The sequence below is a fragment of the Muntiacus reevesi genome, chromosome 2 (genome assembly GCF_963930625.1).
Source record: "Muntiacus reevesi chromosome 2, mMunRee1.1, whole genome shotgun sequence".
Taxonomy (NCBI): Eukaryota; Metazoa; Chordata; class Mammalia; order Artiodactyla; family Cervidae; genus Muntiacus; species Muntiacus reevesi.
This window is the reverse complement of record NC_089250.1, coordinates 106,068,364-106,087,973: the sequence shown is the minus strand read 5'-3', so window position 1 is coordinate 106,087,973 and position 19,610 is coordinate 106,068,364. Positions and strand designations below refer to the sequence as shown.

The following is a 19,610-nucleotide window of genomic DNA, read 5'->3' as shown; positions in this document are numbered from 1 at the left end:
TTATTCTTGTTTCACATGTCAGAAATCCAAGGCTCAGAGAGGTTAAGTAAGTAACTCGCCCAAGGTCCCAGCTAGAAAGTGGGAGGGCTGGGATCAAATCTTTGTGGCTCTTAGCCACTATACACGGCAGCTATCCAGAACCAGTTTCGGTGACAGGCTGGCTGGGGTGGTGGTGAAGATGAAGGGAGGGGGTTTCTATGTCCAGTGAACAGTCAAACAATCCAGTGAACAGTCAGGGATTGTTGTAAAAATCCTTTCTCTGCTCTCCTGTAACCCTGCATGGCCAGGCCTCCCAAGAGCCTTGTGGTCAAGCCCAGGGAGTAGGAAGAAGGGAAGGAGGGTCTACTAGGTGGAAGCTCTGCCTGAAGGCAGGGTCAAACTCAGGGTGCCTGCAGCAGAAATGCCCATGTTTCAGCCCATGGTTGCAGGGGGAGAGCTAAGCCCTCGGGAGCCCATGTGAGTGGGCCTTCCCTTCTGGACCAAGTTGGCAGCCAGCAGCCTTCCCTCCTGGACCAAGCTAAGATGGGCTTCTCCTTCTTGCTTCCAGCAGAGACAGTTCCTGGCCAACCCCAAGGGGGCCGACCTCACTCCTAGGGACCATTGCTTCTGAGGGGCTACAGAGCACAATGTCCACCTCCTGCTCGGCAGCTAGGTCCAGCAGGGCTCCACAGGGAGGGCAACATGGAAAAAGCTAGTCTCAGGCCCGCCCTGTGCTCAAACATGGCAGGGCGTACACTGCCACCCAAGGGCTGACACAGCCCACACTTCCCAGCATCATCTCCACAAACCCTCCCAGCAACCTGCCTGGACAGAAGTCATAACCCTTCTTTCCTTTTAAATCAATATACTTCAAATTTTAGAATAGCTTCAGATTTTCAGAAAAGCAGCATGGAGAATGTGGAGTTCCCTGTGATTAATATCTGCCATGACTATGATACATTTGTCACCATGCATGAACCAGTACTGACACACTTTGTGTGTGTGTGTGCTAGTCGTTCAGTCGTGTCCAACTCTTTGTGACCTCATGGACTGTACCCCACCAGGCTCCTCTGTCCATGGGATTTTCCAGGCATGAGTGCTGGAATGGGCCACCATTCCCTTCTCCAGTGGATCTTCCCAACCCAGGGATCGAACCCAGGTCTCTTACATTGCAGGTAGATTCTTTATCGCCTGAGCTACCATGCAAGTACTTAATAAAGTCCATATTTTTTCCAATTTTCCTAATTTAGGGGTGTTGTCCCTTTTTTTGGCTCCAGGGTCCCATTCAGGTCAGCACATTGCATTTAGTCATTTTATCTTCTTCTCGGACAGCAAGGAGATCAAACCAGTCAATCCTAAAGGAAACCAACCCTGAGTATTCATTGGAAAGACTGATGCTGAAGCTGAAGCTCCAATACTTTGGCCACCAGATGGGAAGAATCAACTCATTGGAAAAGACTCTGATGCTGGGAAAGATTGAAGGCAGAAGGAGAAGGGGATGACAGAGGACAAGATGGTTGGATGGCATCACCAACTCAATAGACATGAGTTTGAGCAAACTCTGGGAGATGGTGAAGGACAGGGAAACCTGGCATACTGCAGTTCATGGGGTGGCAGAGTTGGACACAGTTTGACCACTGAACAACAACAGTTAACATCTCCTTTGGCTGCCTCAGACTGTTTCGCCTCTCTGATGTCCCTCACACTTTCCTGGTTTTTGATGGCCTAAGTGGTTTCTAGGAATATTTGTTAAGTATTTTGCAGCTGCTCCTTCAATTTGGGTATGTCTGATGTTTTCTCCATGATTAAACTGAGGATATGGACTCAGGGAAGAAGATCACAGAGGTGAACACCCTCATCACATTATGTCACAAGTCCATGCTATGGGACTTGCCTGGTGGTTCAGGGGTTAAGACTCTGTGCTTCCACTGCAGGGCTCTTAGTGGGCGAACTAAGATACCACATGCCATGTGGCATGGCAAAAAAATAAATAAAAGTGAGTGCTACAAACATGACATCACTGTTGATGTGGACCTTGACCACCTGCAGAGAAGCTGCTTGCCAGCTTTCTCCACTGCAGAGTCACTACCTCCCCCGCCACTCAGTCCGGCTTCCATGCTCTGCTCTTTAGAAGAAGGTCACTATGCACCGTCCACACTTGAGGAGCAGGGAGTTAAAATCCACCTCCTCGAGGGCAGAGGATCTATGTCAGTTATTTGAAATTCCTTGGCAGAGATTTGTTTCTTCTTCTCCATTTATTTATGTATTGAATCATTCATTTATCAGTATGGACTTGTGGATATTTATTTGATACTCTGGGTTATAATTCAACACCTCATTGTTTATTTTATTGCTGGAATTGTCCCAGCTTTAGCCGTCAGGAGCTCTTTCACTTGGCTCCTGTCCTTTTAACACATGCCTATCATTTTTGGCTTGGGGGTCTTGAGGGGTACTTCCTTACTTTCTGGTATTACAAGATGCTCATCTCGGGTATTCCCGGCCCTAATTCTAGAGTCAGCCATTCCTCCAAGGAGCTCCAAGGAACAAGGTATGTTATCCATGTTCTCATGGCTAGAAAAGCAAGCCCAAAGTGATGGAGGCACTTGTCTAGGACAGCAACTATAGACAACACACAACTGTAGCAACCACAGTTGAAATTCAAGGCCAGTCATGTGCCTACCCGGGCCCCTCAGTGCCTCTGAACCTGAGGAGATGCAAACAGCATTGCTTAAAGGCAGGGGAACAGCGACAACAACACTTCTGGCCCTTTCTCAATCCTGGGCCCTGGGGCCAGCTCTACTGTCCCTCAAGCTCTAACCTTTCTAGCAAAAGGGCATGTGGTAACTGCAGACAAGGCGCTTCAATGCAGGCTGCATCTCATGAGGCTGGGATGCTTGTCCTCCCTGTTTATAGCTGTAGAAGGCCAAGTGGCAGTTCTGGTATATTGCTACTGCCTGTTCTAGCAAGAGTCTCTTGTCATTCCCGATGTCTTCATAGTATACTGCAATTCATTGACATTTCATAATGAACTGTTCAGGGACTATCTGAGGAAAGTATGCAAACCATAGTTGTCTGAAAACCTGCACTGCCACCTTCCAGTAGGATCAAGAAAACACCATGTGGATTTATCTCTGGGCTTTCTATTCTGTTCCATTGATCTATATTTCTGTCTTTGTGCCAGTACCATACTGTCTTGATGACTATAGCCTTGTAGTATAGTCTGAAGTCAGGCAGGTTGATTTCTCCAGTTCCATTCTTCTTTCTCAAGATTGCTTTGAATATTTGACATTTTTTGTATTTCCATACAAATTGTGAGATTATTTGTTCTAGTTCTGTGAAAAATACTGTTGGTAGCTTGATAGAGATTGCATTGAATCTATAGATTTTTTGGATAGTATACTCATTTTCACTATATTGATTCTTCCAATCCATAAGCATGATATATTTCTCCATCTCTGATTTCTTCATCTCTGATGACATTTGTGTCATCTCTGATTTCTTTCATCAGTGTTTTATAGTTTTCTATATAAAGGTCTTCTGTTTCTTTAGGTAGATTTATTCCTAAGTATTTTATTCTTTTCATTGCAATGGTGAATGGAATTGTTTCCTTAATTTCTCTTTCTGTTTTCTCATTGTTAGTGTATAGGAATGCAAGGGATTTCTGTGTGTTAATTTTATATCCTGTAAGTTTACTATATTCATTGATCAGCTCTAGTAATTTTCTGGTGGTGTCTTTAGGGTTTTCTATGTAGAGGATCATGTCATCTGCAAACCGTGAGAGTTTTACTTCTTCTTTTCCAATCTGGATTCCTTTTATTTCTTTTTCTTCTCTGATTGCTGTGGCTAAAACTTCCAAAACTATGTTGAATAGTAGCAGTGAGAGTGGGCACCCTTGTCTTGTTCCTGACTTTAGAGGAAACGCCTTAATTTTTTCACCATTGAGGATAATGTTTGCTGTGGGTTTTTCATATATGACTTTTATTATGCTGAGGTATGATCCTTCTATGCCTGCTTTCTGGAGGCTTTTTATCATAAATCGACGTTGAATTTTGTCAAAGGCTTTCTCTGCATCTAGTGAGATAATCTTATGGTTTTTATCTTTCAATTTGTTAATGTGGTGTATCACATTGATTGATTTGTGAATATTGAAGAATCCTTACATCCCTGGGATAAAGCCCACTTGGTCATGATGTATGATCTTTTTCATATGTTGTTGGATTCTGTTTGCTAGAATTTTGTTGAGGATTTTTGCATCTATGTTCATCAGTGATACTGTCCTATAGTTTTCTTTTTTTGTGGCATCTTTGTCTGCTTTTGGTATTAGGGTGATGGTGGACTCATAGAATGAGTTTGGCAGTTTACCTTCCTCTGCAATTTTCTGGAAGAGTTTGAGGAGGATAGGTGTTAGCTCTTCTCTAAGTTTTTGGTAGAATTCACCTGGGAAGCCAGATAAATCCACACACCTATAGATACCTTATCTTTTACAAAAGAGGCAATAATGCATAATGGAGAAAAGACAATCTCTTTAACAAATGGTGCTGGGAAAACTGGTCAACCACTTATAAAAGAATGAAACTAGAACACTTTCTAACACCATACACAAAAATAAACTCTAAATGGATTAAAGATCTAAATGTAAGACCAGAAACTATAAAATTCCTAGAGGACAAATAGGGTGAACACTCTCTGATATAAATCACAGCAGGATCCTCTATGACCCGCCTCCCAGAGTAATGGAAATAAAACCAGAAAGAAACAAATGGGACCTAATTAAACTTAAAAGCTTTTGCACAACGAAGGAAACTATAAGCAAGGTGAAAAGACAGCCTTCAGAATGGGAGAAAATAATAGCAAATGAAGTAACTGACAAAGAATTAATCTCAAAAATATACACGCAATTCCTGCAGCTCAATACCAGAAAAATAAACGACCCAAACAAAAAAATGGGCCAAAGAACTAAACAGAGATTTCCCCAAAGATGACATACAGATGGCTAACAAACACATGAAAAGATGCTCAACATCACTCATTTTCAGAGAAATGCAAATCAAAACCACAATGAGGTACCATCTCACACTGGTCAGAATGGCTACTATCAAAAAGTCTACAAACAATAAATGCTAGGGAGGATGCAGAGAAAAGAGAACCCTCTTATACTGTTGGTGGGGATGCAAACTAGTACAGCCACTATTGAGAACAGTGTGGAGATTCCTTAAAAAACTGGAAATCAAACTGCCATATGACCCAGCAATCCCACCGCTGGGCATACACACCAAGGAAACCAGAATTGAAAGAGACATGTGTACCCCAATGTTCATCATAGCACTGTTTCCAATAGTTAGGATATGGAAGCAACCTAGATGTCCATCAGCAGATGAATGGTAAGAAAGCTGTGGTACATATACACAATGGAATAATACTCAGCTATTAAAAAGAACACATTTGAATTACTTCTAATGAGGTGGATGAAACAGAGTGAAGTAAATCAGAAAGAAAAATACCAATACAGTATATTAATGCATATATATGGAATTTAGAAAGACGGTAATGATTACCTTATATGCGAGACAGCAGAAGAGATACAGAGATAAAGAACAGACTTTTGGACTCTGTGGGAGAAGGTGAGGGTGGGATGATTTGAGAGAATAGCATTGAAACATGTATATTACCATATGTGAAATAGATTGCCAGTCCACGTTCGATGCATGAGACAGGGTGCTCAGGGCTGGTGCACTGTAGTCGACCCTGAGGGATGGGATTGGGAGGGAGGTGGAAGGGGGGTTCAGGATGGGGGACACATGTACACCCATGACTGATTCGTGTCGATGTATGGCAAAAGCCACTACAATATTGTAATTAGCTTCTAATTAAAATAAATAATTTAAATTAAAAAAGAAAACACCATGTGGAAGCTTGAAGAATGGGTGTTGGTGCCTTGGATGACATTTCAGAGGAAGAGTGGAGTGCTTCTCCCTCATCACTCGTGCTCCTGATGGCACAGGGGACAATACTGTGCTGAAAAGCACAGATTTTGATGACCCTACACTGAAAGTGACTTAGACAAGTAATACTCTAAATGTGAGGAAACTATGAGAATACTTTACTTCCCCATATTGTCACATCTATGTATGTACAAGAGTAATGTATGATCAAGGGGACTTCCCCGGTGGTCCAGTGGCTAAGATTCCATGATCCCAATACAGGGGGTCGGATTCAATCTCTGGTCAGGGAAGTAGATCCCACATGCTGCAACTAAGAGTTCCCATAGTTTATGCCACAAGATCCCATGTGCCATATGAAGATAGATGGGCTCAGTGCCACAATGAGGACACAGTACAGCCAGATAAATACTCAAATTATAAAAAAATGAGTAATATATGATCAAAATCTAAGCCTAAACTAGGCTAAATAAAGAGCTCTTACAATAAGTACAAATACAAATGCTAAGTGATAAGAAAGTATTGTGTCAGTGTGGGGTGTGATAGTTGCTCAGTAGTGTCTGACTTTGCGACCCCATGGACTGTAGCCCACCAGGCTCCTCTGTCCATGGAAATCTCCAGACAATAATATTGGAGTAGGTTTCCATGCCCTTCTCCAGGGGATCTTCCCAAGTCAGGGATCGAACCCAAGTCTTCCGCATTGCAGGTAGATTCTTTACTATCTGAGCCACCTAGGAAACCCAAGAAAGCATTATATCAGAATTTAATTAGTAGTATTTTTCCTCTTCCTCAAGCTCATAAAATAACAGAGCATCTGACAATTGATGGGGTGTTTGATTTCATCAAAATGGTAACAGGCATGTGTTTACACAGATGTCTAAATTCATCTGTGTGTGCACATGTGCATGCATTCGTGTCACACACATAGACGTGGGCACATGTACATGCACGTGTGTAAACACTTGTATTGTACATGTGCTTGTATGCATACACGTGTATGTATGCCAGTGACACACTGCTGCCCGCAGCCTGAGGTCCCTGTTCTCCCCCAGCCCTCAGACGCTGACTCACTCAGGAGCCAGAGCTGGGCCCTGCTGTGCCCTGGGCTAGCAATGAGACCTCACTAGGGAGTCACGCTGACTCATAAGCCATGTTGGCAGGCCCTGCCTTCGAGGTCACCAGTGAGATCTTAGAGGTGAGGCTGCTCTCTGGGAGGTGGGAAGAGGGTGCTCAATCTCCTGTTCCTTTCTCAGCTTCTCTATCCCCACCCCACAAGTTCACGATCACAGGCTGGTGTGGACTACAAGCCTGCGCTTTAAGCTACCTTCTAAACAGCACACCTCTTCAGGTGCTACTGTCCCCGGGTTCCCAGCACCTCCTGGACCCAGCCACTCAGGCCACTTCATGCCTAGGCTGTTTGTGCAGGCTGATTCCAGAGTGCCTAGGGCCTGGCCTCCCAGCCCAACAGAGCCCCTGTTACGAGTCCACAATACTCAGCATTTCTCTCCCATGACTTATTCCAAAATGCAGGGGCCATTATGGCCCTGGTTGGACTGCCTGTGAGTGAAGAGGGGCCGTGAGGGGGCCTGGAAAGACACACACTCTGAGTGTGTGGAGGCCTGAGGACAGAGGGCGGGGCAGAAGTCAAGTGTTACAGCAGCGCCTGGCACACAGCATGGGCTCAACCAACAGCATCTGCTATTTAGTTTTAAATGGCTACCTCCCACTTTGGGGGCTGACAAGCAGCCTAGGAGATCACCCCAGAATCAGGGTTTCAGGAGTCTGGCCTCCAGAGTGTCCCATACCTGCAAAGGAGAAGCTGGACACAAGAGCCTTTGGTGAGCTGTCAGGCTCTCGTCACACAGGAGCAGTCCTCTTCATTACGTCTCTCCTACCAGGAGTGCCTGCCAGAAGTTACAGCACTGGGCCTGTGGGGAACACTGTTCTTTACCCAGTAGACTTCTTGTGTGGGGCAACTGGAGATCATAATCCGCCTCCCCACCCTGTTTTTTTGCTTGCATCACATGGCTTATGGGATCTTAACTCCCTGACCAGAGATCAAACCCAGGTCCTCAGCAGTGAAAGTGTAATTCCTAACCACTGGACCATCAGGGAACTCTGGATTTATACTGTAGGGTGAGGGGGCAGGGGGCGGTTCACACGTGGTCACTAAGGTCACTCTGATGCTGATGGTTCTCTCCTGTGGGGCATCTTGTGCACTGGAGGGTGTTTGGCAGCATCCCCAAGCCCCTCCCATTAGATGCCAGGAACACCCCACCTGCTCCAGCTGTGACACCAGAAACATTTCTCCAAACCCTCCCAAGTGTCCCCTGGGGAGCAAAATTGCCTCCAGTCAAGAACCACTACCTTAAAGTGAATGAATTTTTGCTTTTTTGGGGGAGTGGTCTCTGAGTGCCATCCAAGCACTGGGAAAGCTCCTTGGGGAGAGACAAAAGAAGAGGAAAGACATAAAGTGAGGGAGGAAGGGGATTTGCATCCTCCCAGTGAGCAGGGAGCTTGAGCTACTCACATATCCCTGAAGGGAAGAGGTCTGGCAGAGCAACACTCTGTCAGCAGGAAAGAGGTCTTTGTGCTGTTCTGAACCAGCTGGTACGATGAATATCTAACATAGTTAGTGACAACAGAAAGCCGTGCTCCCGGGTGAGGCACCAAGGTCTAGGTCTGACAGCCAAACCTCCAAGATCTAGAAGAGGTGCCAAGCTTCTCCAAGTAGGGCATCTGAGAGGCCTTGGTGCTCTGCATCTTTGTAGTATCATCCGAGTGGGCCAGGTAAGGATCGAGGTGGGCAGGGGGCCTACCACCCAGACAGGGGGGATGCCAAGAGGGGTCCAGCCACAGACTGGCTTGGGGAGGACTGATGAAAGGGCCTCTCTGCCTTCTCACCTCCCGCTGCTCTGGTTCCGGGCCTGAGGAGGATCTCTGAAACTCATATCCACATGATTCTTCATCCCAGAGAGGATTCGGTGCATCACCCCAGGCAATGAGAGGGTACCTGACAGCACCAGCCAGTCTGGCCACAGTCAAGATCAAGAACGTCTCACGGTGAAGCTCATGATCCCGACCCTGCCAGGGAGACCCATCTCAGGAAGTGGCTCCTTCTGCAAAGGGGCAGCATGCTTCCCACCTCCAGGGCTGGAAGTCCAGCAACCCTCCCACCTCAAGTCCTGCCTCAGCAGCAGTGGAATGAAAGAGCTAACTTTGGAATCAGACAGTGAAGAGTCTGAATCCCAGCATTACCATTTGTCACTTGGCTTCTGAGACTTGCAGAACATCACTTGCATAAGGCATCAGTGAGGATTCAAGGAGACTGCCCGTCAAGTCCTCAGCCCTGCATCTGACATGCGATAGGAACAGGAATGACACTGTGATATTTGAGATACTCACAATAGCTTGGAGTCCTGGAGTCCTGGTTCCTTCTGCTGCCCCATCACAGCCTCAGCTGGCCTCTGGCATCCATGTGCCCCTGTCATATATCCACCTGTGTGCCACCATCAGGCACTATTCTTCTTGCATTCTCTCCATCTGAGAGTCCATGTTACTGCCTGATGGACCATCCTGCCATAGCTACCCTCCCGAGAGTTCTCTGCAGGCATTTGCCACCTCCCCTTCACACTGCTGCCACCATTCTTGGCCTGTACACTCTTCACCTTACCAGACCTCTCCCTGCCAAGGCTGGCTCAGCACCAAATGCCTCCAGAAAGTCTTCCTGTTTCCAGAAGTCCACAGGGACACCATCTCCTTCTGCATTGCCCTCAAAGGTCCCCTAGAACAGGAGTCCATATGTAATACTATGTACACACTATGTGTGTACTGTCTACACACTATGTAGATGCTCACTAAATGCTGAAAACTGCCCCTTACATTTCAAGTGGTTCCCTTAGTCAAACAAATCTTAAGAAAGAAAAACAGAGCTGGAAGAAATCAGGCTCCTTGACTTCAGACTATACTACAAAGCTACAGTAATCAAAACAGTATGGTACTGGCACAAAAAGAGAAATATAGATCAATGGAACAGGCTAGAAAACCCACGCATTTGTGGTCAATTAAGAAGGCAAGAATACACAATGGAGAAAAGACAGTCTATCCAATAAGCAGTGCTAAGAAAACCAGACAGCTACATGTAAAAGAATAAAATTAGAACATTCTCTAATACCATACATATAAATTCAAAATGGATCAAAGACCTAAATGTAAGGCCAGACACTATAAAACTCTTAAGTGGAAAACATGGGGGAAACATTCTTTGACATAAATCACATCAGTATCTTTTTTGATCCACCTTCTATAGAAATGAAAGTAAAAATAAACAAATGGGACCTAATTAAATTTAAAAGCTTTTGCACAGCAAAGGAAAACATAAACAAAGTGAAAAGATAACACCCAGAATGGGAGAAAATATTTGCAAACACAGCAACTGACAAGAGATTAATCTCCAAAGTACACAAACAGCACATGCAGCTCTATGTGGGCAGCTCTAATGGGCAGAAGATCTAAGTAGACATCTCTCAGGAAAAGCAGAGACATCACTTTGTTGACAAAGATCCACATAGTCAAAGCTGTGGTTTTTCCAGGAGTCATGTACAGATGTGAGAGTTGGACCATAAAGAAGGCTGAGCACCAAAGAATAGATGCTTCTGAATGGTGGTGCTGGAGAAGACTCTTGAGAGTCCCTTGGACTGCAAGGACATCAAACCAGTCCATCCTAAAGGAGATCAACCCTGAATACTCATTGGAAGGACTGATGCTGAAGCTGAAGCTCCAATACTTGGGCCACCTGATGTGAAGTGCTGATTGGAAAAGATCCTGACCCTGGGAAAGACTGAACACAGGAGGAGGAAGGGACAACAGAGGACAAGACGGTTGAATGGCATCACTGACTCAATAGACATGAGCCTGAGCAGACTATAGGAGATGGCAGGATAGGGAAACCTGGCGTGCTGCAGTCCATGGGGTCACAAAGAGTCAGACATGACCAAGTGACTAAACAACAACAAGAAAGGAATTCCCTGGTGGTCCAGTAGTTAGGACTACATGCTTCCACTTAAGGGACAAGGGTTCCCTCCCTGGTCAGAGAACTAAGATCCCACAAGCCCCGTGGTATGGCCAAAATATATACATAGATATTTCTCCAAAGAAGACATAAAGATCGCCAAAAAAGCACATGAAAAGATGTCACATCATCACTAATTATCAGAGAAATACAAATCAAAACTACAAGGTGTTATCACCTCACACAGGTCAGAATGGCCATTATCAAAAAGTCTATAAACAATAAATGCTGGAGAGGGTAGGAATGTAATTTTATATAACCACTATGGAGAACAGTATGGAGGTTCCATAAAAAACTAAAAATAGAACTATCATATGACCCAGCCATCCCACTCTTGGGTATATATCCAAAGAAAATCATAATTCAAAAAGATACATGCAATCCATGGCTGATTCATGTCAATGTATAGCAAAAATCACTACACTATTGTAAAGTAATTAGCCTCCAACTAATAAAAATAAATGGAAAAAAAAAAGATATGCACCTCAATGTTCACTGCAGCACTACCTACAACAGCCAAGACATGGAAGCAACCTAGATGTCCATCAACAGAGAAATAGATAAAGATGTGGTAAATATATACAATGGAATATGACTCAGTCACAAAAAAGAATGAAATAATGCTATCTGCAGCAACATGGATGGACCTAGGGATTATCATACAAGGTCAGACAGAAAAAGAAAATATAGAGAAAATATCACATGATATCACTCATATGTCAAATCTAATTAAAAAATGATATACATGAACTTACTTACAAAATAGGAACAGACTCACAGATTTTGAAAACAAATTTATGGTTACCAAAGGGGAAACATCAGGTGCTAGGGAGGGATAAATTAGGAACTTGGAATTAAACAAACATACTTTATTATCAAATAAAATAGATAACCAACAAGGACCTACTGTATAGCACATGGAACTCTACTCAATATTCTGTAATAAGCTATATAGGAAAAGAACCTGAAAAAGAGCGAGTATATTGGGAGCTTCCCAAGTGGCTCAGTGGTAAAGAATCCACCTGCCAATACTGGAGACAAGGATTTGATCCTTGGGTCAGGAAGATCCCCCCGGAGAAGGAAATGGCAGCCCACTCCAGTACTCTTGCCTGAGAAATCCCATGGACCGAGGAGCCTGGCAGACTACAATCCATGGGGTCACAAAAGAGTCGGACACAACTCAGTGACTAAACAACAACAAATAACTGAATCACTATGCTGGACACCTGAAACTAACACAACATCGTAAGTCAACTATATTCTAATAAAAGTTTTTAAAACATGATCCCTCGCTCTGAGATTTAAGAAGCCTTAAGGAAACATCCTCTATACGGATGGGTAAACTGAGGCACAGAGAAAGCCAAGTCCATCCAGGGCACAACAGCATGTGAGGGAGGGCTGAGAAGGAGTCGTTGCCCAACATCTGAAGCTCTATGAATATTTATGGTACATCCCCAGGTTGACACAAAAGAAAAGTGAGAGGCAAGAAGCCTCTGAGAGCCGCAGTGACTGGGGTCTGATCAGATCATTCTGAGTTCCACAGAGGGCTCTGCCCCTCCTCCCTGGGTTAGCACCATCCACCCTGAGAACCAGATCTCTTCTCTCTGATCCCGCCAGGCCAGCCCTGGCCCTGGAAACCAGGATCAGAAATAGTCACAGGCAGACAGGTGCCGTGAGGGAAGGGCAAAGGGACACCCCTCTTTTCCCGGCTTCACGAAATCCTAAAAGGAAGCGGGACTTCAAGGATTCCAGCCAAATACAAGTTTCCACACAATGGACAGGATGAGCTGCCTGGTCTCCTGGGAGGGAGAGGTTGTCTGGGCCCCTCCACTCATGGTCACAGGTGGGATTCTGGCTGGCTGGCTGCTGTCCCCCAGGAAAGTCAGAACCCCAAACTTCGCTTTCCCCCTGTAGCAGCTGAAGGTCTGCAAGGCAGCAGCTCCTTAGGCGAGGTCCATCTCAGTGCCCTCAGCCTCTCTCCCGAGAGGAAGGAGCCCCTGCAGTAAGCTGCACCCCTCTGTTCCCATTCCCACAAGGGCAAGGCAGCAGTGAGCAAGGAACCAGCCTCCCAACAGCACTCCAGAACCTCTGAGAAGACACAGAACCGAGACCATGGGAAGAGGCTCCATGGCAGGCCCCCCTGCAGGGTCTTCAGTGCCCATGTGTCTGGTGGGGGCCTTCCCAAGGGCACACAGTGGTACAGAACCTACAACATGTGAGTTTCCACCCAAGCAGGGACCTCACGAACTGGCCATGGTCCCTCCAGGACACACACACATCCAATCACTCACTTCCTGGGGTCGCTCCCAGGGTCCCACTCCTGGCCTGGGTGGGGAACCACTCAGAACTCAGAGTTGGTATAAATATTATTTTAAGCTGAAGACACTTGAGATTCAACAGATGCAGAAATAAAGCATCTCAGAAATTCCCGGGAGGGAGATGGGAGGGAGTTTCAAAAGGGAGGGGATATATGTATAACTATGGCTAATTCATGATGAGGTTTGACAGAAAACAACAAAATTCTGTAAAGCAATTATCCTTCAATAAAAAAATAAATTTTATATATATATAAAGAAATTCCCTCCTTTGACAAAGCAGTAATTCCCGAGAAAATGAGCTACTATAAATCTTCTCCCCAGGAGAATTTCATGGCCATAAAAAAAAAAAAAAGAAAGATCACTTGCACCTGAATAAACATGTATCATCACAAACTTTCTTATTTCCTACTTGTTCTCCTAAAGTCCACTTGTCTGTTCAACACCAACTCCCAGACCTTGCTCAAACCCATACCCATTGAGTCAGTGATGCCATCCAACCATATCATCCTCTGTTGTCCCCTTCTCCTCCCACCTTCAATCTTTCCCAGCATTAGGGTCTTTTCAAATGAGTCAGTTCTTTGCCAAAGTGTTGGTGGCCAAAGTATTGGAGTTTCAGCTTCAGCATCGGTCCTTCCAATGAATATTCAGAACTGATTTCCTTTAGGATTAACTGGCTGGATCTCCTTCCAAATTAGGAAAGGAGTACCTCAAGGTTGTATATTGTCACCCTGCTTATTTAACTTCTATGCAGAGTACACCATGTGAAATGCCAGGCTAGATGAAGCACAAGCTGGAATCCAGATTGCTGAGATAAATATCAATAACCTCAGATATGCAGATGACACCACCCTTATGGCAGAAAGTGAAGAAGAACTAAAGAGCCTCTTGATGAAAGTGAAGGAGAGTGAAAAAGTTAGCTTAAAACTCAACATTCAGAAATGAAGATCATGGCATCTGGTCCCATCACTTCAAGGCAAATAGATGGGGAAATAATGGAAACAGTGACAGACTTTATTTTGGGGGGCTCCAAAATCACTGCAGATGGTGACTGTAGCCCTGAAATTAAAAGATGTTTGCTCCTTGGAAGAAAAGCTATGACAAGCCTAGACAGCATATTAAAAAGCAGAGACATTACTTTGCCGACAAAAGTCCGTCTAGTCAAAGCTATGGTTTTTCTAGTAGTCATGTATGGATGTGAGAGTTGGACTGCAAAGAAAGCTGAGAGCCAAAGAATTGATGCTTTTGAACTGTGGTGTTGGAGAAGACTCTTGAAAGTCCCTTGAACTGCAAGGAGATCCAATCAGTCTATCCTAAAGGAAATCAGTTCTGAATATTCATTGGAAGGACCGATGCTGAAGATGAAACTCCAATACTTTGGCCACCAACACTTTGGCAAAGAACTGACTCATTTGAAAAGACCCTAATGCTGGGAAAGATTGAAGGTGGGAGGAGAAGGGAATGACAGAGGATGGGATGGTTGGATGGCATCACTGACTCAATGGGTATGGGTTTGAGCAAGCTCTGGGAGCTGGTGATGGACAGGGAAGCCTGGTGTGCTGCAGTCCATGGGGTCACAAAGAGTCAGGCATGACTGAGTGACTGAACTGAACTGAAAATCTTTCACATGACACCCGTTTTTATTTTTGTATGAAAGTCATGATTTTGCTTTTTTTCTGAAAATTATCTTTTAGCAAACTCTGGGGCTGTGAATAGAGCCCATTCATACTTCTGGGGTCTTCAGGATCCAGGACGGAGGGTCCTAACACTGAGGGCTTCCTAAGCGCTCCCCTGGCCTCTTCCCCACTCCCTCTCCCCCACTCCTGTTCTCCACCTGCTGGCTCCAGGGGCCAACTTGGCTCTCTGACTAATGGGATTAGTATTCAGCTGTGTGGTCTTAGGTCAGACTAGCAATTTATAGAGTCTGGGTGGGTGGTCAAGTGCTCCAGTGAGGTGGGTGTGTTCATATACATAGTTACCCTCCCTCTCTTTCTCAAAGGGCACAAGTGGTAGCCTCTGCTCTCTGAGCTGCAAACCACAGGCTGTGTGTATGTGTGTTATTCGCTCAGTCATGTCCAGCTTTTTGTGGCCCTATGAACTGTAGCCGCGGCTCCTCAGTCCATGGGATTCTCCAGGTAAGAACACTGGAGAGCTACCTATTTCCTTCTCCAGGGAATCCAGGGATCAAATCCCAGTCCCCAGGAATAACAGGATTAGTATTCAAACAAAGAAGTGGCAAGGGGCAGGCTTCCTGGCACTCCTCCCCCCCCTGGGGCTCCTGTAATTGGAGCTGATCTCTACCCTTGCCCTTTTCTTAACAGAGGCATTGCAGACAGAAGTATACTGTTTCCCCCTTTTCCCATGCTGGCTCCGTGCTTCTCCCATAGACACCATTCACTTCTACATTTACTGATCACCTATCAGGTGTTGGACTAAATACCCATGCTGTGTGCTCTTGGGGGTTCAAAAAAAGTCTAAGTCAAAGTTCTCACCCTCAAGGACTCCACCTTCAGAGACTTAGACAAAGAACCACACACACTCACAAAAACAATACAGCTATAAGAATGCAGAACACACTGCTTGAGGACTCCCTGAGTGCCGAGGGTGTGCTAAAGACTTTATACACAGTCAACCCAAGAGCAGACAATATTATGAAAAATGGAGGCTTTCAGGGATTAAATACTATTATAACGGACACCGATTGGGGTGCCTGGTGAGCTCAGAACAATTTCTTCAGGGCCCATGCCTGTGTCCAGTCCCTCTTGTCCTTTGGGAAACTCTGTCTCCTTCTCCAACATATAGTGATTGGCCCAAAGAGTGGTCGTGTGACTTGAATTTCAGAGTCCTGCTCCAGGAACTTTTGCCTGAGAACTCAAGGGGAAACTTCTTCTGTCTCTGGTCAGGGAGCTATAGCAGTAAGAATCAGCCTCACTGAAAAGATCCTCAACATTGCTAATTATTAGAGAAAAGCAAATCAAAACTACAGTGAGGTACCACCTCACACATCATTAAAAAGTCAGCAAATGACAAATGCTGGGAAGGGTGTGGAGAAAAGGAAACCCTCCTACACTGTTGGTAGGAATGTAAGTTGGTGCAGCCACTGTGGAGAACAGTAGGGAGGTTCCTCAGAAAACTAAAAACAGAATTACCATGTGATCCAGCAATCCCACTCCTAGGCATATATCCAGACAAAACTATCAGTATAATTCAAAAAGATACATATACCTCTATGTTCATAGCAGCACGATTCACAAGAGCCAAGACATGGAAACAAACTAAATATTCATCAACAGATGAAGGGATAAAGATAATGTGATAAATATGTAGAATGGAATATTACTCAGCCATAAAAAGAAAGAAATAATGCCTTTGCAGCAACATGCAACTAGAGATTACCATACAAGAAAGAGAAAGACAAATATCATATGATATCACTTATATATGGAATGTAAAATATGATACTGATTCATACGTAGAATGTAAAATATGACACAAACAAAGCTATCTATGAAACAGAAAGAGAATCACAGACATAGAGGACAGACTAGGGGTTGCCAAAGGGTAGAGTTGAGGGCGAGATGGAGTGGGAGGTCGGGGTTAGCAGATGTAAGCGTTCATATACAGGATGGACAAACAACGAGGCCTACAGTAGAGCACAGAGAACTATATTCAATATCCTATGATAAACCATGATGGAAAAGAATATTTAAAAAATAATGTGTGTGTATATATATATGTGTGTAATTGAATCAGTTTGCCATATAATAACATTAACACAACATTGCAAATTAACCACGATTTTTAAAAATTGGAGGAAAAAAAAGTCAGCTTCATAATGCTCATAGCCAGAATCTGTCTTTTTGAGAAGTTCGTCAAGAGAATTAGAATGTCAGACAGAGAAGAGGACTTGAAGAGTCCATGTAGGCCTCTAGTACCAATTACACTTAAAACAGTTCCATCCTGTTCTCCCACAACCTGGCCCATATGTTTAGCCCTGTTTTCCTTAGTCTAGTTCGAGTTTGTATTGCATCATTTGTAAGTTACAGAGTCGGAAGGATACAGGTCCCTTGCCTGAGGTCACACAGCTAACAAAGGGCTGGCCACATGCCCTCCCAGCAGCTACCTCACCTCCCGTGTGGTTGGATTATGGACACCAGACAGCACACGCAGCATCATGCTATTTTATTTTGCTATAAATGTTGCCCGAGGATTGGCATGACCGTGGGGTTGACACTTCTGCTCATCAACTGTTCCATTCCCAGAGATGTGTTATCACTCCCCTCATGAAAGTCACATTATCATCAATGTCCACTGTTGGCCCCACTTGCAACTAGACTGGTTCCCTCCTCCCAGAGCCACAGCCACAGGCACTTCCGACAAAGGCCTCTTGTCAGAAGAGAACCCGTGCAGAGCCCACCTCTGATGTTTTCCACCTCCCTTCCTTTCTGGTCTCCCTCATCTCTGCACCTTTAGGTCAGAGCTGCCAATCTGTAGCCCAGAGGCCAAATGTGACATGTAGATAGGTTTCATTCAGCATTCACAGCATTTTTATTTTAGCATTTTAAAAATTCGGAGTTTCACTTAGATATCACAATTTAAATTTTCCATATAAAAAGTTTAAAAAAAAACTATCTGCATTTCTGACTTTTCTTTAAAAAAAACAAAAAACAAAAAGCTGGCCTATCCATGACAAGAGCCCTGCATCTCTGCATGAGCACCTCTGGCAAAAGCTGAGCAGTAACCACTCACTGTGGACAGTGCATGGCCTCTCTGCTTCACCTGTCTCAAAATTTACCCAGAACCCTCATTTTCCCTGCCTGCCTGATCTCTGTGAACACCCAGGGCCACACACTGGGGGGCTGGGATCTCTGCTAACACATCGACAGCCCAGTGGCCAGTCTCTACAGCCTAGGATTGGGCATTTTCCCCAGATGATGAATCTCAGGGAAATCCCTTCAACTCTAAGACAAGTGGGACCCCTGGCCTCACCTGACCCAGGCTCTGAATATGTCCAAGCCAGAAACCACTGACCACAAGCTCCAGTTTGCCTGTAGGTACCTCAGCACAGTCACATGCAGCTGACACCAGGCCAAGGTCCAGGATGGACACCAGGCCAGCTCAGGCTCATCTTAACATGGAAACTGTTCAGCTGGACGGGGGAGCAGGCAGTGACTTCCCTGAGCCCACCCGGAAAACCAGCGCCACCAAACCAGCGGCCCCCACCCCAGCCCCAGCACCCAGCCCTGGGCCTTGGGCACACTCACGATATTCATGAGGGTGAGGACGTAGTTCTGCACGTGCTCCTTGCCGTGGAAGCGCACCACCGAGTCGTCCACCACCAGCAGCACCTCGATGCTGTAGCTGCCCGGCGTGGCGTGTCGCCGCTTCCGCTCTGCTTCTCCCAGCCGGTCCCCCACCAGGCCGAGCAGGTTGGGAAGGTCGCCCAGGCCAAAAGCTGGAACCGGGACGGGAAGAAACGGCAGTTCAAATCCACGTGAGAAACTGTCACCATGATGCCGCCCGCTGAGCGACCCCTGCCTCTGACAGCATGAGGGTTTGTGCCAGGCCAGGTAATGGGTGGGCATGAGCCCTCCCCCTGACGTGAGGATGTGGCAAATCTCTGAGGCAGTGAGGAGCGGAGGGGTGAGAACTGGCCCTGGCTCCAGTTCCCGCTCAGTTCTATCTCCCTGTCACATCCCAGCCCAAGCCCCTCCACCTCTCTGCGCTCCCCTCCCCTCCTGTGACATGGGAAGGAATAATCCTTGATCTCCTGCCAGGCATGCTTGCTGTAAAAATCAAAGATGGCAGTGGGTAGAAACATCATAATACAGGAAAAAATGTTTTGTGATATTACCACGGCCTATGGAAGGCATTTTAGGGACCCCTGGAGGATGACCCATGCCCCTCAAATCCCTCTCAATCATTGCCAGCAACTCCAAATTTCCCCATCACAGCTTTGACCTTTTAGCTAAGGTTATTTATTTAACCAGCATTTATTAACTTGTATGACGTAATCTAGGAGCTGTCAAACCTTTTCTGTAAAGGATCAGATAGTAAACATTTTAGGGTTTGTGGTTCATCTGGTCCGTTTCAGCTCTTCAATTTGACTACTGAAATATAAAAGCAACTACAGACAATATATAAACAAGTGAGTGTCTCTGTGTTTCAATAAAACTTTATTTACAAAAACAAGTGGTAGGCCTCCTTTAGCTCATGGACCTTAGTTGGCTGACTCCTAATCGAATCCAATCCAGTCCTTAAAGACAACTCTGTCAGATTATTGACTCCATTATACAAGTAAACAAG

At 45.3% G+C, this 19,610-nt stretch overlaps 1 protein-coding gene across 2 annotated transcripts in view; it reads right to left on the bottom strand.

The window, feature by feature from the left end:
* ADAMTS14 (ADAM metallopeptidase with thrombospondin type 1 motif 14) overlaps nt 1-19,610 on the bottom strand; it is a 92,909-nt gene that overhangs the window by 42,088 nt on the left and 31,211 nt on the right. For both annotated transcript variants that reach the window (XM_065919881.1, XM_065919880.1), the window contains exon 4: nt 18,569-18,759. In XM_065919881.1, coding sequence (XP_065775953.1) covers nt 18,569-18,759 — 191 coding nt within the window. The remainder of the gene's footprint in view (nt 1-18,568; nt 18,760-19,610) is intronic.